The sequence below is a fragment of the Poecilia reticulata genome, chromosome 17 (genome assembly GCF_904066995.2).
Source record: "Poecilia reticulata chromosome 17, P_reticulata-male-v2, whole genome shotgun sequence".
Classification (NCBI taxonomy): Eukaryota; Metazoa; Chordata; class Actinopteri; order Cyprinodontiformes; family Poeciliidae; genus Poecilia; species Poecilia reticulata.
Genome location: NC_088846.1, coordinates 5,882,313 through 5,906,429, shown reverse-complemented (window position 1 = coordinate 5,906,429; position 24,117 = coordinate 5,882,313). Strand labels below are relative to the sequence as shown.

Genomic DNA, 24,117 nt, shown 5'->3' with positions numbered 1-24,117 from the left:
TTCAATATTGTCATAAGTTGAAAATATTTTTTATTTTTATTTTTTATATAAAACTGTGGTCTTATTAGCAGGCAGTAACAACGTTTCCTTTGTTTAATCGAATCAGAAGTCTCACGGGAGAGTTTTGGACAGCTTGAAAAAGATCTTCAGTCCTAATTATCTAATCAACAACAAACAAAGTTACAGATAATATCATTATGGCTATAATAATTGTTATATCACAATATGTTTTCAGCAGAAGGAATACAGTAACCAGCGATATTAGTCAGAACCGGGTGTCTTTATGCTACAATCACTGGAGACACTGACTGCAACCAGCTGATCTCCTTTCCACTCACTGAGACTGTTGGCACCAATCGACTGGACCTCTGTTGAATTAGGTCAGTCACTTGAAAGGGGGTGAATACTATTTAATTGTCATGATTTAGTAGAAATCAGTTTTTATCTTATTTTATTTATTATTAAAGGGTTTATTTTTTGACAAAAAATTAATCATGGTTGATTTGTATAAGTAATAAATAGGGTAAAATATCCAACGTTGGAAAAAAAAACACAACATCTTAAGTATTTTTAATGTAGTTTTTAGTGCAAATGAACAAGACAAAACTACCTTAAAATTAACTTTTCAGCAAAAAACAGGAGTTTGTTTTAAGTCAACATTTCCTTTATATTGATGAAAAAAGACTAGTTATAAGTGAAATAATCTCCCAGTGGAACTGCAACTTTTTTATCAATATTAAGGATTTAATTACTTAAAACAAGCTCCTATTTCTTGCTGAAAAGTTACTTGTAAGTTAGCTTTGTCTTATTTCAAGGGCACTAAAATATTTGGATTAGAAACTGGACTAAAAGTGCTTGGTAAGATTGAGTTTTTCCACAACGTGAAGTGAGTGGTTGTAATGTTTTGCTGATTATTTAATACCCACCATGAACTATTCATCCGCCGACTCTTTACGTCTTCCCAGAGGAGCCATCTGTAGATCTCCTAATTAGCATTCCAGATAATAAATTCCCTTGCAGAGTATTAAATCAGTGCTGTTGAATGGCAAAACGCATTTGAAGGCTAATTAATGTGGTATGAAATGCTTAGCTGTAATTTCAGGGCAGCAGAGGAGCAGCCGCGAGTGAGATCATGGAGTGAGTTGTCAGATTAGCAGTCGTCACGGCGCCTCTCTCAGTCCGATAGCTTTAGTTTTTCCAGTCGTATGTCGCGATTTCTTTAATTGAATAACTAAATGCTGTAATTATTCTTCCTTTTGAGTATTTCCCAGTGGCAACATGCTGTCTATTTGCATCGAGGTAGCTGCGTCTGTGGTTTACTTCTATATTTATCAACTTTATTACAGTTTTAAAAATTGTATTTTATTTTTTGCAGCAAAGCCAGAATTATAATTGGACACTTGAATCAGACTGTTCAATTGTCAATGTTTAAAAGAAATGTAAATAAGCAGCAGCAGCAATAATAAAATTCTGCTAGCAACATTGGGAAAACGGCGACTGTCTCTTTAAATGAAATCTGTATGTATTAACTTGGTCTCTGTTAGAGAGTTTCCCTTTTGCTTCTCAAAGAACCTGTGCAACAAACATTGCTGTAGAAATTGATTTATGATCACACACTTTTTTTTTAAAGGGGCAGTGTTATGTAAAATCACCATTGCTTTTGCTTTATATCATGTTAGAATATTATCCCTCTTCAGAAACATGCCTAGAGTTTTGGATTAATTCTTCCAGACATTAAACCACTATGACTCTCTTAAGGTAGCCAAATGCCTCGTCATCTAATTAGTGACGCGCATGAATGGATGAACGAGATTCCCACTGTCCCTAACTCCCATCCAGCGAAACCACAGCCAAGGGAACGGGCTTGGCAGAATCAGCGGGGAAAGAAGACCCTGTTGAGCTTGACAACTGAACATGTCTCTGTATTTCTGTTGCTAGATTTATGCTTTCACAAAGTTTACCAAAAGTGAGATGGTATGAGCAGAGTCACAGTGGCTGCTGTGTGAAATCCAACGAGAAAGTGCTGAGGCTTTGTGCCTTAAGGTCACCTTCATACAGTACAGTTTTATGTCACTTCAGAGTTGTTCCTTTGAGGGTTTCCTGCCGTTCAAAGGACAATCTTTTTCTGGATTTAAACATATAAGTTTATAAAAGGAAGCCTAGCAGACGTGCCTTCGTTTCCTTCGCTGCCTCTTGTCCGTATCCTGACGATAACGACGATCATTTTCCGCCTGTAAAGTCTGCTTCCCACATCATCAGCCTCTCATGGGGTGTGCGTGTGTGTGTGTTCCTCGTAGGGTTGGCTCAGTGTGCCGAGCTCTGCTGGCAGCTGCGGGGACAGGCTGGCAGGAGGCAGGTCCCTGGAGCCAACGTGGCCCTGCAGCACAACATCGGCCTGGGGGGAGCCGTGGTCATCACAATCTACAAGATGGGGTTCCCCCAGGAGTCCAGGTGACCCGTCAGAACCCCCGTGTAACATTACTCTAGCGCACTGCCACAGTATTTGTATCCATTTAACTCCTGCTGCGTCTTTTCAAATACCAACTGTGTGACGTTTGATGTGTTTAATATGATAGAGAAATGTAACATAGCGCTTAATTGGGAAGAGCAAAATTCTGATCGGAACCAGAAAGTACTTCATGGACCTTACCACAGCGGCCGCGTTTCATTGGCTAATGCCCATTTCACGTCACAGCGCAGCTACCACGTGCGTGACCATCTCACAAACACAAGCTACAGTAGTAAACTCATGCTAATGTACATTGTGGACTAGCAGACCGGCAGAAAGTTTTTGCGTCAGAACGCGAAAAAGAATGGTTCTCCACTGTCAGTGAGGTATCTGCACAGGCGATGTCAGGTATCCTGATTGTATTTGTGGAACTAAAATTCACAGATTTCCAAAATCTGAAACGGAATGCCTTGCTTGGATCAAAGCTTGTGCACAACCACATTTGCAGCTCAACCGTCATAGGATCAATAAGAACAAAGGAGTGTCTGCTGGTGTAAGTATTATTGCTTTCCTTCCTTTGTGTTTAGTGAATGGAAAAAACAGTCAATAATAAACACATCCAATATGAAAACCGTTTAGCCAAGTACAGCATAATGGCAGTACCGATACAACTTCTACATCTTGAAGCCTGTCTGTTACAGTCTTACGTTAGTTGAACAGATCAATATGCAATGTGTACCGTATCTGACATACATTAAAGATTTTATTTTACCTGAAAAGGCTTTTTACTAAACTGTAATCGTGTTAGCCACGCTAGCACCGAGTACCATGTATCAGGCCTAGGCACATTCGAACATTTGCCAACAGAAATCACCCTCAAAACCATGAATGCCCGACTTACCCAGCCTTGCAAGAACAATAGGCGTCAGTGGTCTTGTCCACAGCTATATTTATGCTGAGGGTGTGAGGATCTGCTGTTTTCCTCATCGACCGGTAGCATTTAGCTGTGACGCGCACAATCTTGGAGACATCGCGTGGCTCAAACACCTTGATGTTGTCCAAAAAAGATGACATGAACTTGTTGGTTCCCCTGTCCATTGTCGTGGCTGATATTTTTTGAAAATCCGGCAGAAATGCTACACTAATCGACTCAGAAATACTCTGCAAAGAGTCAGTCAAAATGAAAGACGCCATGCTTACACATAGAAATAGAAACTAAGCTCCGCGAGGCTTTGTTTGTGAGACATGCAGTCACGTGGGACTTTCGAGGGGTGTTTCTGGGCGGAGCTTGATAAGGTCCATTGATCACCAAGGTGAAATTGCTTATCTGTTGAGAAGCTACTCTAATTCAAAGTGTTAAATATTAGTAAATATAAATAAAACCATTAATGATATAAAAATTTAACATGAGTTTGAAATTACAAGTAATGTAAATAGGACCCACATATGAAATAAATAAATGAAATGAAAAACGTAAAATAAAATAAAAGCTAGAGTTGTTTTGCAAAGATTTTAGTCCATCTACATATTAAGGGTTTAGTCTGTAGATATGCAAATTTAGTACAAACCAACAGACCCATCAGTAATTCAGGTTGTCTGTACATCCTTAAAAAGTCTTAAATTTACGTATCTAAAAATAAGGCCTTAAAATTTAAATTAATTTAAAAAATAAAAATAATATTGGCCTTAGATATGTTAATCACAAGTCTTAAATTTTGTCATCATAATATACCCTTGCTGGCTAGGTATATTAGCTAGCTAATAATGCTAGCTAGCTAAGTACTAGTGGCATTAAAAAAGTCTTATAAAGTTTTAAATTGAACTTGCTGAAACCTGCAGATACCCAACAAGAAGTTTCAGCTTGTAAAGAAGGGCTGGGAATGCTGTTGCAAGGTGTTGTATCTTAGTGCTGTCAACAGTTTGTAACCCTCGTTTGCATACAGTTGGTATTTGCGTTGTGAATTTTCTGTGTTTCTGCAGCATCTACCAACAGAAACTGCCAAGAGTGCAGTCCTAAAAGATTTTAATCTTCCCTGTAGCTCCCTGAGGCTGCGGTTTAATCCTTCGCCCCTATAGATCTAAGTTGTGTTTCTCTGTCTTTAATTCCAATGTTTTCTTCACGTTTTCCCTCCTACATTTAGTCCAAAATGTGGTCCGTTCTGTACATTTAGAAATCAGGTCAGGTCACTTTGTTGTTTTGTTAAAAAGCATTGGTGACATATTGTCCTGTGTATTTCCTACAGTTGTAACCAACGTATTTGCATGTTGTGGTAGAAAATGAGATCAGGTTGTAAATGGTTGAGCTGAACGGGGAAAAAATTTTAATTGTGCGGTTCGGCCCATGCTCCTGAGGAGCAGCAAGAGCTTTGACTCCGCTCTTATTCCACTTAAGTCACCGACCGCAATTAAGAGGTTTTCTGCTAGCGGGTGTTTGGACTGGAGGTGTGTGTTTGATCACACTAAGGGAGTGCCTGTAGCATTAGTGGTGCTGCACTAAATCACCCAGGATGCATGTTTTTAAAAGAAAAAGTTGTGATTTTCATCTTCTTACTTAGACATAAACAAACTGATACCCATAACCTCAGCGGGAATGCATTTATGTGTGTTTTTTTTTTTTTTGAACTTTTTATTTTCAATCCACATTAAAGACATCAAGAATACAAAGACCAGGAACATAATAATAATATTACAAACCAAATTTTAAAACATAGAGAAAAAAAAAAAAAAAAAAAAAAAAAAAAAAAAGGAAGTAGGTGTCGAGGTTACATTATGAGTTTAGATATAGTCATCCATCTTGTTTCAAAGGTCTCCATCTTAAGTTGTAGTCGTGATGTTGTTTTTTCCATTATATAGACTTGTTTAATCCTCTCTCGCCACTGTGTAATGGTGGGAGGCTTTGGCCTTAACCAATTATACGTTATACACTTTTTAGCAATCAGAAGCAAAACTCTGATCAGGTACTTTTTCTCTTTATTGATCATGTCAGGGGGTATTATTCCTAATATATAGACAGATATATCCAGATCCAGTTGAATGCCCACAATACTTTTTATCTGTTTGGACATTTTTCCAGAACTCGACCACCTTCGGGCAATCCAGAATATATGAGTAAAATCCCCCACCTTTCCACAGTTTCTCCAACAAAGCTGGGATGTTTTAGCATATTTAGATGTGATGATTGGAGAGTTAAAGAAACGCATCTTAACCTTCCAATCAAACTCCCTCCATGTCGGACTATTAGTTAATTTGTGTCCAGAGCTAAATGTTTCTTCCCAATCCTCGTCTGCTATTATTATGTTAGCCTCCAATTCCCATTTCTCCTTAATTTCTTTATTGTTTACATTAGATTCATATTGCAGGCCTTTGTATATTTTTGATATGAGACCTTTTTTAGAATCACCTTTTGCTATTGATAATAGAATCTCTTCCATCTTTGTCATGTCTGCTGAAAGTTTCTGCCAGTCACTATGATTCTGGATATAATGTCTAATTTGTAAAAATCTATAAAAATCAGTTTTTTGTAGACTAAATTCCTTTCGAATTTGTTCAAAAGATTTCATTGTTGACCCTTTAAAGAGCTGTGCCATAAATACCAGTCCTCCTTTTGTCCATTTTTCAAACCCTGCATCCATAGAAGCTGGGGTAAAATCTGGAATCTTAGCTATTTTTAAAATTTTTGATATAGAGTCAGGAAGGTTAAATTTCTTTGTTATTCCTGACCAGATTTTAATTGTTTCCTTAACCCAATAGTTTTTAATCTTAAGATTTCTTTGAACCATCTTTGTTGTAAAGGGCAGTGTATCTAGTGACATTTTTGGGCAGGCTCTTTGCTCCATATCTACCCATATTGTCTCATGATCCTTTGCTAACCATAGAGCTATGGCTCTCAAATGAGCAGCCCAGTAATAGTTCTTTAATTCAGGTAAACCCAACCCTCCATTACTCTTGAGGACTTAAGTATTTTAAGTTTAATTCTTACCTTTTTATTTTGCCATACAAACCTTGATATTCTTTATCCAACTCTTTGAAAAAGGAGTTGGAAATGGAAACTGGGAGTGACTGGAATACAAATAGTAGTCTTGGTAAGATATTCATCCTGATTGTTTCTACCCTTCCCCAAGGGTTAGTGGTAGAATCTCCCATCTTTCTAGGTCTGTTATAATCTCCCTCTTCAGTTTCTCATAGTTTGCTTTGAATAATTGTGAAATTTGAGGTGTGATAATTATACCTAAGTATCTAAATCCTTTATTGGTCCATTTGAACTTTACTTTTTCTTTAGCTGCATTGGGCATTCACCTGATAACATCATTGCTACCGACTTACTTTCATTAGTTTTATATCCGGAAATATTCCCATATTCTTTGAGGCTCTCTAGTAGAGCTGGCACTGATTGGAGTGGTTCTGTTAAGAGTACTAATATATCATCAGCAAACAATGATATTTTATGTTCCACCCCTCCTTCATCTTTTATTCCCTGTATTTGTTTATTCTGTCTTATTGTTTCTGCTATTGGTTCAATATTAACCGCGAATAGTAGAGGACTCAGACAGTCTCCCTGTCTGACTCCTCTCTTAAGATCGAAGAATTCTGAACAATAGCCATTAATTCGAATTCGGGATTTTGGATTTTTATAAATTATTTTCACCCAATCAACAAATTGTTGTGAAAATCCAAATCTTAGTAGTGTCTGATATAGAAAGCTCCATTTTACCCTGTCGAAAGCCTTTTGGGCATCCAAGCTAATCAAGAGGGAGGGTTGTACTCTAAATTTTGTATATGATATTACGTTTAGTGTCCTTCTAATGTTGTTTGCTCCCTGTCTGCTCGGAATAAATCCTGTTTGGTCTGGGTTGATCAATTTAGCTATATGTTTTTGCATTCTTTCTGCCATTATACTTGATAATATTTTTAGATCATTGCATAATAAACTCACGGGTCTATATCCTTCACACATAGTTGGGTCTTTGCCCTCTTTATAGATTACGGATATAATGGCTTCAGACCATGTTTTGGGGGGGTCGCCTGTCATTAGTGCATAGTTAAACACCTTACATAATACTGGTGTTAGTTCTTCTTTAAATGTTTTGTAAAACTCCCCTGGCAGTCCGTCTGTCCCCGGGGATTTATTGTTTTTGAGTTTCTTAATAACGTTCAGAATTTCCTGTGAGGTTATAGGTCGGGTCATTTCTAGCGACTCTTCTTGTGACAAAGTTGGGAGGCTAATTCTTTCAAAAAAAGAGGATGTTTCATCATCCTGAGTATTTCTGTCCGAATCATCATATAGCTTTTTATAATAGTCTGCGAATGCTTCAGCTATTTCTTTGGGTTGTGTTTTAGTCTGCATATTTGATGGGTGTTTATTTTGGGGACGTGTCTATTGCTTGGGCTTTCCTAAGTTGAAATGCCAAGATGCGACTCGCCCTGTTGCCCATTTCATAATATCTTTTATTTGTAAAGCGTAGAGAACCTTCTGCTTTGACAGATATTATCTCCTTTAGTTTATTTCCTAGTTTGTGCTCCCTTTCCAGATCTTTGATCTTATTTTCCAACTCTTTTTGTTCTTTCATTCTAGCTTTTTTCATTCTGGATGATATTTCTATCATTTTCCCTCTTATCACTGCTTTTCCTCCTTCCCATAATATTGTTGGTGAAACTTCCCCATTGTCATTTATTTCAAAGTATTCCTTAAGTGACTCCTTGATTTCTTTGACCGTATTTTCATTGGACATGACTGAAACATTCAATCTCCAATATCTGAAACAGGGTTCCTTATTTATGTTTAAAATTAACCATATAGGTGCATGGTCACTTATAGTTATATTTTCTATATTACATTTTAAGACCTTGTGTATATGTAGCTGAGATATATATAGATAATCAATTCGGGAATAGCTTTTGTGTGGGTTTGAGTAAAAAGTGTAATCTCTTTTTTGGGGGTTGATATTTCTCCAAGCATCAACAAGACCAAGCTCTTTAGTAATATTATTCCACATTCTAGATTTTGTTGCTTGTGGCCCGTAATCAGAGGGATATCTATCTAGTATATTGTTTTGAACCATATTAAAGTCTCCCCCCATCAGTATTATTCCATTTGCGTCATTAGTTATTATATTGACTAGTTGTTTCAGAAAACCATCTTTCTCCTCATTTGGGAAATATACATTTATTAATGAAATTGTCATATCACCGATTCGTCCTACAATCATTACATATCTTCCTTCTTTATCCTTGATCTCTTTTTCAACTTCAAATAATATCCCTTTTTTGATTAAAATTGCTACCCCCCTCCTTTTTCCAAATGAAGCATAGAATACTTGACCCACCCAATCCCTTTTCAACTTTTTGTGTTCGTGCTCAGTTAGGTGTGTCTCCTGTAATAAAGCTATTGAGCCCTGTAAGTTTTTTAGTTGAGTCAGAATCTTCTTTCGTTTAATAGGGTGGTTTAGGCCATGAACATTATAAGATACTATATTTAGCCCATTCATATTACTACCATATCTGGGGCTGTGCTGTACCTGACACCTCTTTGACAAGAAAAACATGCTACACAGGACAAAACCTTAACCAAAAATGAAAAACGGAAACATAATATAAACACACTTATTGGAACAAGAACCCAAAAACACTGACTGGAACATGAACAAACGTCTTCCAAGAATCCCCCATCAGAGAGCTGTGGCCTTCTCTCCGATGAACAAGCACTATGTGCATCCACAACTTTCTAGTAGTTGTCTAAGCCCTAAAGACTAAAACTCCTCAATCTTACACTCTAGTGAACACGATTTTCTCGTAATCTAATATGTTGTTTTGTAACTAGCGTTTTTTTTTTTTTTTTTTATGTTTACGAAAACGGATATCACACTCAATTCTTTGCAAATTATGACAATTACTCTCTCTATAGAGATGCATATATCTACTTACTTATTTTCACCATTGTCACAGTCTCTACTGATTTCTCACTCCAGGAGTGCCCTCAGATCCGCCTCTGTGATCTCCGACTGTCTCTTTTTGCCCCCGTGTCTGGTCCCCTTTGCCGTCTCCGTCATCACGTGGTGGATTCTCTCCATTCTGTCCTCCTTCACCTTGATGCCCATCTCCTTCAGCATAGGCGCCGCTTCTTCCACTGAGTTGAATATCTTTGTTCCCGTGTCCAGAAACACTTTGAGTTGGGCCGGGTAGGGGGACTGTGCCTTCACATTCCTCTCCTTAAGCTGTTTGATGACTTCTCTCACCTGCTTCCTTTTCTTTGGACCTCTGTTGTGTAGTCTTGGTTGCAATAGACAGTTTGTCCTTCGTAGCAGATCTTCTGTTTCCAGGCCTGCTTTATCACTTGTTCCTTCGTTTTATAGTCCAAGAAGCGTACGATGATCGCTCTCGGGGGGGCCGAGCTGTCTTTTGGTTTAGTCACCAGTGAGCGGTGAGCTCTTTCAATACACAAGTCCATCCCGGCTGCGATTTGAATCTGAGATTTAATAAATTGTGTTATGAAGTCGATGGTGTCGTTTTTTTCTGCTCCCTCGGGAATGCCATGGATTCTTATGTTATTGCGCCTCATCCTCGACTCCAGGTCATTGCATTTCTCTGATAGCTTAGTAGTTTCCCGAAGCAAAATGTCGCTGCCCGCTCCATCCGCGTCATCCTGTCTTCGTTGTTTCCCAATCTCTCCTCCATGTCATTTACCTTCTGTTCCAGGGACGTTGTCCTGACCATAAGCTCCCAATGCTCCCTTCGAGTCGAGTTAGTGCTTTCTTGTTGTCCGATACCGCTTCCGCGTGTTCTCTTCGCAGCCCTCGTAGCTCGAAAGTATGGCCGAATCACGGTCCTCTTTCGGCGGGTCTGAGTACTCCGCTTCATGGCTCTGTGCTTTCGCCATTCCGGTACTCTTCTCTTTTGCGCTTTTCTCTTCTGTATTTTTTCCTTTCTTAACCATATTTTCCATGAGTGTTCTATATTACTTTAAGAGCGAATTTTCTTTATGTTTTATCGTTTTTACCTTGTTTAAACGCTAGTTTTAATCGTGTTCTGTAGAGCAATCTTTTCTCCTGCCTTTTACAACATGGCGCCACCCGGAAGTCTTATGTGTGTTTTTATTTAATTATTTTTAACTCTCCTAGGTATGTCATCGGTTCAGCAGCCAGCAGCTCCGGCGGTGGGGATCTGAAAGGGTTTAAAGCTTATCCCGTCTTCAAGGAGATTGAGAACCATCTGCTGCAGGTTTTTATTGAATTTGTGAATTTTTCTACATAGAAAGTCGAAATTAAGTTATTTTGTCACAAACTTAAGTTTTGTTTTTCCCCTCTTTTGGGCTGAGTGCTTCTTTCGGTTATTATTGGACCAGAACAGCATATTTACATGCAGAAAGTGAGAACTTCTGCTACATTTCATGTCCTTAACATTCAAAGTGCAGCTCTCCTAAAAGTTATTATCCAGATATAGGTTTGATATATCGCAGTATTCAATGCATACAGTGGCATTTAGAATATGTTCTCCATAACTATATATTCATTGCATAAATATTCATACTTTGTATCTCCTTTTGTCAACAGCTGGACAAAAGCAACACATTTTGCAGCCGTTTTTTCCACATCATCCAACTGCAGACATGATTCTCCACAAGTTCAGATTCAAAGCAAAGCACCAGTCTGGCTTCTCAGTTTAAAAAAAAAACATTAAAGTGACGCAAGACTGAACAAAACTAGCCATAAATCATCTTTATCTTTTAATAAGACGAATAGAAACATTGTAAATTTTCCATATTGTTTTCCTTATGTGTCAATATTACGACTTTGTTACAAAGACTAGAAAACGGCAGCATGAAGATGAGAATATGAAAATGACTAAATCAACAGGCGACGCAGAACGCAGATACAAGCTGAGCAGCAACATGTCATGCAGTTCAGAGACGAACCACCAGAACGTTAGCCTGGCATCACACACTGTGTGTGATTTATTACAGAAAGCAGGACTTTTAAACATGATTTAATATAAATACTTCAATGGGAGAGGGAACATTGGTTAATAAGTACGAAAGCAAAGTATGACTCATACAGCAAGCGTTTCAAATGAACGCGGCTAAAAGTAGCAGCAGGGCAGAGATTAGGATGAAAACCGTCTGAGCAAATTACTTCTAACCTAATTTCTCACCGTTTGACGAAGGCAGAGATATAAAGTTGATCATCTTTTATTAGTTTATCAGACAAACCCTGGCATCCGTTAGACCTGAACGCTTCTTATGGAGATGGAGTCTCTGTCAGGCCGACTTGGTGCTAAGTTACGTCTGTTTGACGTCAGGACATAAAAAACTCGGAAGGTTTCTGCATGGATGTGGGTGGATGGTCAGCCATACGTTCACCAGGGTTACCATAGCGAACTAGAACTAATGAAATGACAAAAACGGAAATCGAGAAAACATTTCTGGCAACTGAAATAAATAAAAACGCAAATTAATGGAGGAAACTGTTAACTAACCGGATCTATCTTGTGCGGTAGTAAAACTAAAAGATACTGAAATTAGAGTTATAATAATACCTTTCCTGTTTATGAATCTATTTATTAGACTTTCGAACTGATGTGAAATTGATTTTCTTTTCTCCACACAAGCAGTTTATCATGTGTCTGCAAATTACGTCACTCCTTACTCCTGGCGGCTACGCTACGCAAAATCGTGACAATAAAAATTTGGAGAAAGCTCCAGATCCAGTTGGCTGTTCAACAATAACTGAATATATATATATATATATATATATATATATATATATATATATATATTTTAATTCTTTACCCGATTGATGTAAACATAATCACAGTACAATACTTTGACCTTATTGAGTTCTGCGGCAAAAATTTAACTAAAGTACGAAAAAATCCGAAAACTACTCCAATAACCAACAAAAACTAAAGTAAAACGAAACAATACGTCACTAGTAAGAACTAACACATTCTACAAACTAAAGATAACTGAGTTAGACAAACAAAAAGTCACAACAAAATAAATCTAAACCACAAAGAAAAAGCTAAAACTATTATAACTCTGGCGTTCGCTAGGAAAAGCAGAGCTTCCAGACAATTCGATGAAGTTGGACAGTGGTTGCTATGGAAACTCGTATTCGAATAGCCGCACTGTCATTTTAGATGACGCACGAATTGTAATACATTGACTGTGTTTACTATACTCACCCAGTCCTAATTTAAAGTTGCGGGCTATCTGAAGGTCATGAACCTTTTCGTTTAGCCTTTTCAAAGCTCAACGTTTCCCCCCCCCAAGCAGTGCATGATGGTTAACTGGTCTATAAAAACTGGTGTCTAGTTTATTTATTTATTTATTTTTTTAAAGTTGTCAATTTAATCCCTCCATGTATCTTTTGTCGCTCGTTTGACAAAAGAGCCCAAAGTCCTCTCTGTGACCCTGAGTTAGAGAAATTGGCTGTAGAGAATGATGGATAACAGATGAAAGGGGCCGGGGGGCCATGAAGCACACCGAGGCCTGACCTTCATCCGTCTGTGCGTTAGAGTGAAACATGCCGTCAGTAATCGTGGAGGTGAGCGCTCCCTGTGTGTGTGACACGGTTTTTAATTTGCTTTATAATTAAAAATCATTTGTCTTTGATACCGCTAATTGCAAACCAACTGCCTGCTGAAGACGCCTTATTAGTGTCTAATGTAATCTCGGTAGTTTCATCGCTGGTGCTCTGTGAAAGTCTCAGGGGTTTATTAGAGAACATCGGTGAACAAACGGCATCATGAAGACCGAGGAACACAGCGGACAGGTCAGGGAGGCAGCTGTCGAGAGGCTCGAAGGGGCAGTAATTTGCTAGCGACATTCATATAGCACAATGAAGTAACTTACCTTCAGTTGTTACAAAAATCAAATATGACTGAAAAGAAATTTGACTTTGTAATTTAATGCCTTAAAATTGGGGCTCCGTCTTTTTAAGAATCTCCTCCTCTTTCTGAAACTCCGCCTTCAAGAAGTCATATGAACATGGCTCCTCTATTAAACCCTTTAACAACATTTTTACCAACTTTTCACTGAGTAGTAGCCCACATAACGTTCTCAGCAGATGCCCACCGTCACCAGGTGTTTGCTAATTGCAGCTGAGCGGATTAAAGCTCTGAAGCTTAGAAGGTGCCGCACAGACGAGCAGCTGCACCTCGAAGGCGGGGCTAGGTCCACCCAGGTGTTTTAAACAGCTGTATGGTTGCCATGGGAGACTAAAGGATTTGTTAGACATGAAAGAATCAAGGCAACACTCCAGGTGTGTTTTTGTTCACCTTCCAGTCGGAGAACGACAAACATTCAGCCACAATGGAATGGATTAGAAATCGAAGCCCATTTGTTTGTTAGGAAGCCCAATCGAAGTCCAGACTTCAATTATATCTAGAATTTTTAACGAAACTGTGAAAATTAATGTCCACAGACATTCGCCGTTCAAATTCAGTTAAATTAAAAAATACATTATTGGCTCCAAAGGAAAACTAAACGTTTTAGCTCATAATAATTAGAGATTTTTCAAAAAGTTATTGTAAGTAGCGATGGCTGTTTGCAGGAAAGATATCCTGTAGCAGCCTGTACTCCAGCTCATCTGAAGAAGCTTCTGACTGAACATTGTTGGTTAATCCAGTCTGACCGAGCTCGACCTGTTTTGCAAACAGATCATAGGACAAATGTTCTGCTCTAGATGTGCACAGCTGTAGCTGCAGCACAGTGTGGTTTAATACAAACGCATGCTACAATTTTCAGATTTTTATTTAAAAGAAATACAACTATATATATATTTTCTTCATAACCTACAATTCTGCTCTACCTCTTCTCAATCTAGCACATAAAGTTGCACTAAAACACATTGAGGTTTCTTCTCCAAGGTACTGCGGCGGTGCATTCAGATGAACTAGTTTCCAGGCTTTGGTGCAGAGGAGAATACTTCAGTGTAGAGAAACGCAAATGTTCCCGGCGATGAGGGAGAAGTCTTCATTGTCCTGCTGTTGTGACCTCCGACTTTCTGAAGAGCTCGTTCTGTTTGATTTTGGGGGAGGGTTTTTTTGAGAGAGAGTTTTCCCCCAGTGGGGCTGGAACATGTGGGCGGTTTTTGCCCTGCGAGAGGCCGATAGCGTTAACCCTAAAAGGAATGCAGAATAATTGGGAGATATCGAGAAAGGAACTCGGAGAGCTGCTGATGTGAAAGAAAACAAAACCAAATCTTCTCGTAATGACTGCTTGTCTGGCTGATTTGCTCATAAAAGCGTCACACAATGAAGGATGTAAACAGATCATGTTCCCACCGAATGATAAGGCTCTCACTCTGTAATCTGTCGATCTGCGTTGTGTCTTTATATAGAATCTGTCTCTGTACCTTAACAGATGCAGACGCATCGTCCTCCTCAGGTACGACGTTGGGAAGCTGTTTCCCCCCCAGCGCCTGCAGTTCACTGCGAGTGTTAGCTTGACATGTCTGACGCCTTGTTGCTGATTAGTGCATTTTCACCAGTCCGACTCTGATTTTAGGTACTGTCTGTCTGTCAGCCGAAGGTCGAGAGACTCTGAGACTCTCTGTTGATTTCTTTCAGGAAGGAGAGAAACTCGTCAGGAAGGTCGGCGGAGTGTTTGCGTTCAAGGTGAAGGACGGCCCTGATGGGAGAGAGGCCACCTGGGTCGTGGATGTGAAAAATGGCAGAGGTTCTGTCACAAATGATCCAGGTATGTGTCTTAATAGCCTTCTGAAAGTCTGCAGTCGAGGACAAATTGTTGTGGTTTTTTGATGGGTTTTGCCAGCAAGTCGGGCGGTTTTATTTTCTTTATATTGTCCAATCTGGTGTGTTTTCTGATAGTCGTTTTTAGTTGAAAGGTAGGAATTAAACAGAGTATGAATATTTGCAGTTTCTCCCATATGACACCGTCTGACAGGAAATATGGAGTCCTCTTATTGGTTGATGTTTAAGGAATAAGACAAATATTGCATTCAACTATTTTATATTCAAATCCACATTCAAACTGTTTTCTTTTTTTCTTGCCTTACTGCAGAGACATCATTAAATATTTAAACTAAGGAAGAAAAAACTGGGGGAAAAAAAGAAAAACATTTCAACTTGCAGGAAATGTGAAGTCATATATTAAATCAAAGACGAAATGGCTATGTAGTTCACACTTTTAACCACCCAATGCGCCTTATATTAGTATGAGTAAGGTTGCATTACATAAACCGCAATCTCTGTGTTTTCCCTAAAGATTAATGATCCTTACCTTAACTCTTAAAAGTCCTGGCAATATTTTCAAATCTAGTCTGGAGTTAATTTTGCTGTCCTCCATTCATCCGTCCCATTATCTTCTAAAGGGCTTCTCTCTTCCGCCAATCTGCTAATGCGCTTGTAGCGGAGCTTATTTTAAAAATGTTTAGCACACTTAGCTTTCCCTAAACACTTTCTTTCCCAGATAAATTCAAAGCTCTAATTTATTTGTCTGCTTTGAAAACTTTCAGTTGATTAGTTCAACATATGTGTCAAAGTTTTGATTATCCCCTGTTAAGAATTAAGTATACTTTTACATTCATGCTCTTATTTTGAAATTGGTGAAGTCTGTTGCGCAGCAGTTCTGCTTCCTCTCCTTGTTCTCTTTGTTGTTTTAAAATATCTTTATTTTAAACGGGAACGGACAGGAACAACATGAAACACAGACAGTAAAGAGAAAAAAATATAAGCATAAATACAATATTTAAGAGCATTTTAGGACATGTACATTATGATGTCAAAATGAAATTGGCACTTGAGGATTATAGCCTACCAAGGGCAGATACAATTTGAATTAAATGTAGCGCTTTAGCATTAGCTTTTACTAAATACAATGGTGGTGTAGCGCATTAGCACTAGCTGAAACTAATATTTATGATACCATAGCTAACTTTTTAGATAGAAGTGCCCACCGCTGTTATAAATAGCCTTTTAGCCTAGACTTTTTTCTTCCTCAGTAAGAACTTCCACACCCCAGAGTGTTTGTACTTGGTAGCCCTTTGATATGGAATATCAGCTGACTGAAAAACGATGTAGTTTTTTTTAAGTGCGGTCAGTGATCATAACTTCTTCAGTCAAATTAACAGAAAAGGAACACATAATCAGGCTAATATGGCTACTCATAAGCTGTTTACAGTAACTGTATTTTACACAAGAGTATTGTTGGCAGGTTGAAACGAATTGCTGCAGCAACAAAATGCAATATTATGAGAAAACTGTGAAAATTGGAAGTGATGAAAGAGAGGCATTGATTTCACTCAAAAACCACACAAAGGCTTTCATCAGTGACTAACTTTCATCGAAAAAGAACCAATGCTTTAACAAATGCTGAGGCTTTAGCAGAGTGACAGAGTATTAAAGTTCCAGATTGTGTGAAAATGGCTCGTCGCCAACAGCGGTTGAGATTTCTGCCTCAACGGAGACGAACAAATCACATGCCTGCAAATTGCTTTTACAGACATGTGATCCTTAAAGCGAAATGGCTCATTATAGAACAAGCTTATCTAAATTAATAATTATTCCTTCAGTCTCCTTTTCGCATTCCTCCTCCCTTTACTTTTCTTTCCTTCGGCTTTTTTTTGTTTAGTTTATTTTTTCTTTCCCCAGGAAACACATAAAAACCTAGGCTAAAGTAAAAACACCCCTAGCTGTAGATCCATGATGACTTGGTCAACACAGACTACATCCAGATATTTCTTTTGTCTGTTCAAAAATTCAAATATGTATTAGTTCTCTGGGTTTGCTTCCTCAAACCTAATTCAAAAATAAATAGCCTGTTTTGTTGAGGTAAATTGAACTCCAAATTTGACTGAAATCACTTCAGACTAAAAGATTTTTTTCTCTATGAGACTTGACTGCATGTTCTTATTGATATCTCTCTTTATTGCAGAAATATCAGGAGAGTAGAGCTAGTAACAGAGTTTCAAGGACATGTTTTAAAGGTGGCTCTTTTTGGTTTTGCGCTGTGGCTGGAGTTCAAAAGAACCGGTGAAGTAGCTGAAACACGGAGCCGTGTGTTCAACACAACACCAAGAGTGTTCATTTGACGGATTGTAAGGACAGTGATTTTTCCCGTATTGCGCATGAAACAAGAAATTGCATGAAGAAAAGGCAGGAACTCGGACGCAGTTCAAGAATGGAATCTGCTTAAAACTTCTCTTGCCATCCACTTGTTGAAGGAGCCGTTCATCTAGAACCGTATGTTTGGTTGTATAAGCTGAATTGCGTCCTGGACACACTCACTTTAGAACACACCGCTTCCTAAGTGGCCACCAAAAAACTGCTCCACTAGATGGACTCCCCAGTGATACTTCCTGCATCGAGGCCATTATTTCTGAGCTTTGCAGTGTCCTTCAAAGTGGAGTGAAATGTTCAGAAAGCTACTAAAAGCTCATGTGGTGCGAGACGACCTTTTTAAAGGAGTTTCAAAACTCTTGAGATGATGGACTTTGTTTGGACACATCTGTAAAAAAGTAAAAAATAAAACAAATACAAAAAGCTCTTTATTTCTTCCATACCCTCACTTGGTGGCCTCACTGTTGGGAAAACTACAGCTAAGAGCGGCATCCATTGGTCACCAGGTTGCCATGACAGCAACCAGTGAGCAAATCTTTGTCTATACTCTGCTGCTGTTGAAAAAACAGAATGTCAATTAAATAAGAAGTTAAATTAATATCACATGTGAATAAGCTTGTTCACGTGCTCAGTTAGAAAAATTAAAAATCTTGTCAGTGACGGATGTAAACTGTTTCATGAGCTGCATTCATATCAGCCGTCAGAGGAGACAACGGCATCTTATTCAGGAGTTTTGGGGAAATTGTAGTCGTTGATTTTTATTTTTTTTATTTTTTTATTTTTTAGAAAAGCTAAGGATCCAAGACACTCACACAACTTCTTATAAACTGTGTGAAGCTGTATGACTTCTGGTGGAACCAGCTGCACAATGTCAGAAATAAACCCCGAAAACAATCGTCCTCCTGTTACTTCCTGTCATCTTCTTTGTCATTTCCACCAGTAGTAACATCCTGCTGTTGATTAAGTGACTCGTGTGATGCAAAATAAAGTGTTTCCATTGTAGTTTTGTGAAAAAATTTGTGAAAAAACCACCTCATCCAAAAACTTTTCATCAAACGTGAAATTTTTTGAAATTGCTGTGTTTCCATTAAGCAAACTTGTTTTTGTAATTTAATTTCACGCAAGTGGAAGCGCAGCTACTGGAGCCTATCAACATGCTAGCTAATTGTTTGGGAGCAGGCATGAAAAAATCCAATTCACTTTCTTTATATAGCGCAAATTCACAACAACTGTCATCCAAAGGCACTTTACAAACACGTCAGTTGAATCCAATTACAAGTTGATCCAAGTTATCGAGTTCAGTTTTTTTATTTTTTTTTTTATCAAATCGAATAAGTTAATAGTGTCATGACTCCTGTGACATGCTAGCACCTCAGTATTTAGGGACACAAGGAATATCAGACATCAGTTTTTGACAAGCACCGCTAATCCACCTCATTTGCTTTTGCTGCTCGTCTTTAAATCTCTTTCTTGCTGTGCGGTTAGAAAATCTCAACTTTTGAAGTTGCGCGCTTGTTTGTCTTCTTAAGGCTGTGATGTCTTCCAGATACAAGGAGATTTTAAAGAACTTTCTGGTAGACTTTACCTTTAATATTGGACGGTAGAGTTCACCAGATAGTCCACATCATCACCAGTAGGGCCCATGAATACACTTCAGCTCTCGGGGGCCGTGAGGGTTTTGTTCCTTTCAGACCCAACATTTAATATGTGGAATCATCAGGTCAGAACATAAACTGATGTTAGCTGGACCAACCAGGCATTCTCCACTCTTCCTTCTTTATGAAAAAAAATAAAAAATCTTCCATACATGATTCCACCATATCTCACCTAGCAACGCGTTGACAGCCTCTGGCATGTTGACTCGCGCTATTGGCTCTCTGCAGGTTGAAGCGGTGACATCATCAGTGACGCTGCCGCCCGCCACAGTTCTGGACTCAGAGAGGATGTATTATGCTAAATCCCTCTTGATATTATCCCCCCTTGACATGAAAAGGGACTAAGTGCCGCCTCCACCAGGCAAACTGAGCACTTTCAAAACTACTGTGTGCTGCACAAGCAGATCTGAAAGTTACAGCCACTTCTTTTCACTTCTGAATTGCAAATCAGAAAAGATTACATACAGAAAGGAGGTAAATTCGAAGTGACACCATCATTTTCCTCTCTCCGCCGTGCCTTGATCTCATTTCGCTGCTTGTTTCTCCTCCTCCCGGGTTTTAACCTCTCCCACCTGCGAGCCCGAGCGAAAGGGACGAGACAAAAGGCCAGGAGAGTAAATGTGATAAACGGCAGGCGGCACAAAACATTCCTTCATCACTTTCGTTTCCTGCCGAAGCACACCTCCGTGCCTTCTTTAAGGAGAGCATCACTGGCGTTAATTCTTCATTTAAAACGCAGCACGGTGCAGGAAAAACAAGTCCCCCTCGGAGGCCTTTGATGTAATAAGACGTTTAGTTAAAGACGATGTGCGGATATCAACATGCAGGTCAGGCAGAATGGAGAATATCTGGCAATGCAGGGCGAGCCGTGAAGGACCTGTCAGGGACTCGGATCTGCTTTTAATTGCTTTTGTTTCTCGTGTACGTAGTTCCTCCAACTCCCCACCCGTCCTTTCCTTATTTGCATTTCATTGAACTGGGAAAAAGAAATGATAAATGTGCCACTTGGCAGGACATCAAACACTTTGCACCTCTTCATTCCGCTGCTTCAGCTCGGCAGCGTGTCGTCGTTAATTTATCGGAGCGTCGGCGGCTCCTGCTCCATGCGCGGTCCCAGCCTGCTCGGTGCCCCGGGGCCGACATCGCTTCGATTACCATGTATCATCATAAAAAACGCTGAAAATTTATTACAATATTTTATTTGAGAAAATGTGTAAGAAACAGGAGTACTTTAACCAACTGTAGCAAAGCACAGAATACCAGATTTAATGCCAAGAAAACAAATAAACTGCACCATTAGTCAGGTATTAATATAATCATGTGTACTGCACTTCCATTTTGATCAAGACACAAATTTCACTGCGCAACTGTCGATGCACGTGTAAATTTTAAAATTTAGACGACTTATGTTACACTTGAACACAAATCAATTTGCACAACAGAAATATGTTTTTTATCATGTCATGACAGTGTCATATGAGGCAGATAATCTGTGGGAAAAAAAACCCCTAACATCTCCACCTCCCCCTTGAGCTATTATTGCCGTATAAAGAAATGCAACCAGAAACAACCAATCAGAGCCAGGAGGCGGGTCTTAGCGGTGCTAAATGTGCTGATGGCAGAGAAACAACTTAACATTACAGGAAAACTGTTTATCCACCGACATCAGCGACCATGCTAACTAGCATTAGCATTTATAACGGGCTCTGTTTTAGTGTAGCAGAGAGAAAGGGGTTAGGGTCTGAGCAGCATGTATAAAAACATGATTGACAGCGCTAAGACACTCCTCCTGACTGTGATTGGCTGTTTCTGACTGAGCATTGTATTTGTGAAAATGACAGCAGGTCCATAGGGATTTTTTTTTAAAACAAAAATGCTGTTGTTTTGATCTTTTTTTTTTTTTTTTTTTAAATAAAAGCTACATACTTTAAAATGGACCAAATAGGATATTTTTTTTCATTTAAATTTTTATGTACTAAAATGAAAACTGCATCTTTTTTTCCTTCTGTTTTGCATTTATGCTCCGTTTTGTCTTTGTGTAGTTAATAAATGAACTGAGAATGTTCCAAACTTTCAAATCAGTCAGAATTCAGCTTTCTAGAAACGCGTAACATTTTGCCGATTCCAGCCGGAGGGTTTTTTAGGTGCTTTGACCTGAAACGTCACTTTGGTCTAAAATGTGCAGGATGAGTCACAAACTCTGACTCGACATTCCCGAAATAATTAAAAGAATCCAGTTGAACATGCGTGATTCCTTCCAGGGTGACTTTTCACGGCTCTGAAACTCATCAAAATGCAAATCTGAGCCTTCTGTTCCGAGCGCGGCGATAAAAGGGACCGAGATGAGCTTTTCATCTCCAATATGAAACGTAATATGCCTGTTGTCAAGCGCCAAGTGGTTTTTGAACTCTGCTTTATCAGTTACGCAGCGTTTGTGCTGAAACTGCTGCAGTGAATCAGTTTTACTGTAAATATCTTCTTTTTTTTATTTTTCAGGTATAACGGCAGACTGCACGTTGTCCATTGGAGACGAGGATCTGCTGCATCTCATGACAGGAAAGCTGAACCCACAAACGGTGTGTTTACTTACGTCAGGTCCAATATGCATGTGTGTACATATATATTTCCGCTGTGAGATGGTCACACATCTGCTCCATGGCAACTGTGTTTGCCATCTTGCACTCAGTTTCATTGTTGATATGATGGGAAAGGGAGGAATTTTAAAAGCAATCTCCCAGTTTCCAGAAATGAATTGAACTGAGATGACGTGACCTTTGACACTGACCTGTTATTACAGTGCTGGCTGAAAGCCCGTTGGAATCGTGTATTCGTGCCTGATTATATCCACTTTTTGTATCTAAACGTTACACACACCTGGTTAAATGCAAGTTTTTACTCGTGTCAGAACATCAGAGAATGTTTGATTACTTCGAAACCATTTCTGCCTTTTAATATGACACAGTGGAAAGCAGATGTTTTAAATACATGCTGTGTTTAAAAGACATTATGTCACACTGAATCAATTTAAATGTTTCCTGTTTCAGTTCAATGAATATTATTTAGGTTTATACATTTAGTAAATGCAAGAACCATTAAAGTTTCCAATTCAATCCAGCAACAGTCTGGAGCTTAAAATATACCAAATACTTTTTTCAAAAATTGTCATTGTTGCAAGAAAACATTTAACAAAAGGAAATATATTGTTAAAACTTAGATGCAAAAGTCTGCACACCCTTAAGCTTGTATCTTGAAACACCCTTTGGTATATTTTCCCAAATATACCAAAAGGTGTATTACCTTTCAAATCTGGTAATTATTTTTTTTCTGGGAAGGCAGTTTTGGTGACTAGAAAGCTAGTCCTATTTTTAGCTAGCTGGAACTAGACTAGCTAGTAAGCTAGAGGGTTTTAGGACTGTAAATGAATGACTAGTACTAGAAAGCTAGGACTAGCTTAGGTGCTAGTTGTTGAGCTAGCTGGGACTAGAAAGCTAGAAAGCAAGCTAGGACTAGCTTTCTAGTCCTAGTCCTAAAACCCTTTTGGGTTTTAACATTAAATGCTAAAATTAATTTTAAAAGTAAGTTCAAGATATTATTAAGGTTGTGCCAACTTGTGTAGCTAGGTTTTTGTGTTTTCCCTTTTAACGGAGTTGGGTTTTTTTTTAATTCTTTTTTTTTTTTTGACTTGCAATGAGGCAGAAAGAATTTGGAGACTTTTAGGTCTTATAAACTAAAATCAGTATGTGGAGACCATGTGCCCTCAACCACACGGTTGAGAAAAATAAACTTCTTATTTTGATCAGTGACAAAAGCAGCCGAAGGCAAAAATGATGAAAAAAAAAAAAGGAATAAAAGCTCGGATTTTAATAAAAAAAATAAAACTTTTCTCTGTTTCGAGTTTCATCAGCGATCTGCTGTTTCTGTGAAAAGGCCCACATGTCAGAGCTATTGCTTTAAGAAATATTAAAATGGACTTTTCATCTTTTGTCCTTTTATCTCTGGCTACATCAGGCGTTCTTCAAAGGGAAGCTGAAGATCACTGGGAACATGGGCATGGCCATGAAGCTGCAGAACCTCCAGGTGACGCCAGTCAAAGCCCGGTTGTGAAGCCTTGGAGGAGCTCTTTGTGCAGCCCCCAACATTGAAAACTAGGCTCATGTTGAATTAATTGAATATTAAATGAAACGCTTTGATTATGCGCCCGGCTCTGTCTCAGGAGGAGGTCTGTGAAGCTGCTTCTACATGTTTTTTTTTCTTCCTTTTAATCAGCGAACAGAGCTGTTATTCATGTTGATGGTCCTACAGAAATTATCAAATGTCGTCACAGATTACAAAGCACAGCGTGTCCTAACCGATCCTGGTGTGAAAAAGGCTAATTGAAGTTGTTCTTGACTTTACATTTTTTATAATCATTCTAAGGATGTGAATGTAAAAGATCTAATGTTTGTAAAATAAAGTCTTTAACTCTGAATGTCTTTGGAGTCGTCGTCTCTGAAATTTTTAATGCTTCTAAATGGATATTTTTTGCTCTTTAAAAGAGGAAGCAAAGTCAAAAGTAGGAAATAAGTACAACGTTGTTGTAATAAAAGATATGAATTCATCCAGAAAGCCTTAGACTGAGGCTTGCATATATTCCTGCCAGACATTTATCGCAATATTTTAAGAGATTTTAATAATTTGAACTGAACCTTTCTCGTGAGACCTTGTTGCAAAGTGCAGCTTTAATTATTTTTCAAAACAACAAAGCTGATTTAAGGCGCAGAACATGGCCATGCATTTTCAGTCATGTTTAGTTTGAGGTTGCAGCTTAGCTTTGGCCCTCTTATTATTTGAAAAAAAAAAACAGTTTTTTTTCTTTTTTTATGTTTGGAATCATTTTCTGCTTGAAGCTTCCGTTTGAGTCCAATTTACCTTTTTTAATTTCTAACCCTGACCCCAACT

General features: G+C 38.6%; 1 protein-coding gene across 2 annotated transcripts in view; it reads left to right on the top strand.

The window, feature by feature from the left end:
• The window catches only part of scp2a (sterol carrier protein 2a), a 29,438-nt gene extending 5,791 nt beyond the window's left edge, over positions 1 to 23,647 (top strand). Inside the window, exons 13-17 of one of the 2 annotated variants that reach the window (XM_008433204.3) lie at positions 2,298 to 2,451; positions 10,564 to 10,663; positions 15,014 to 15,143; positions 21,676 to 21,755; positions 23,188 to 23,647. In XM_008433204.3, the coding sequence (XP_008431426.1) occupies positions 2,298 to 2,451; positions 10,564 to 10,663; positions 15,014 to 15,143; positions 21,676 to 21,755; positions 23,188 to 23,283 (560 nt within the window). In that variant the 3' untranslated portion in view covers positions 23,284 to 23,647. Of the gene's footprint in view, positions 1 to 2,297; positions 2,452 to 10,563; positions 10,664 to 10,995; positions 14,291 to 15,013; positions 15,144 to 21,675; positions 21,756 to 23,187 lie in introns of those variants that run through there. The other variant, XM_008433205.3, reaches the window with a different exon arrangement.
• Positions 23,648 to 24,117: the final 470 nt, after the last annotated feature.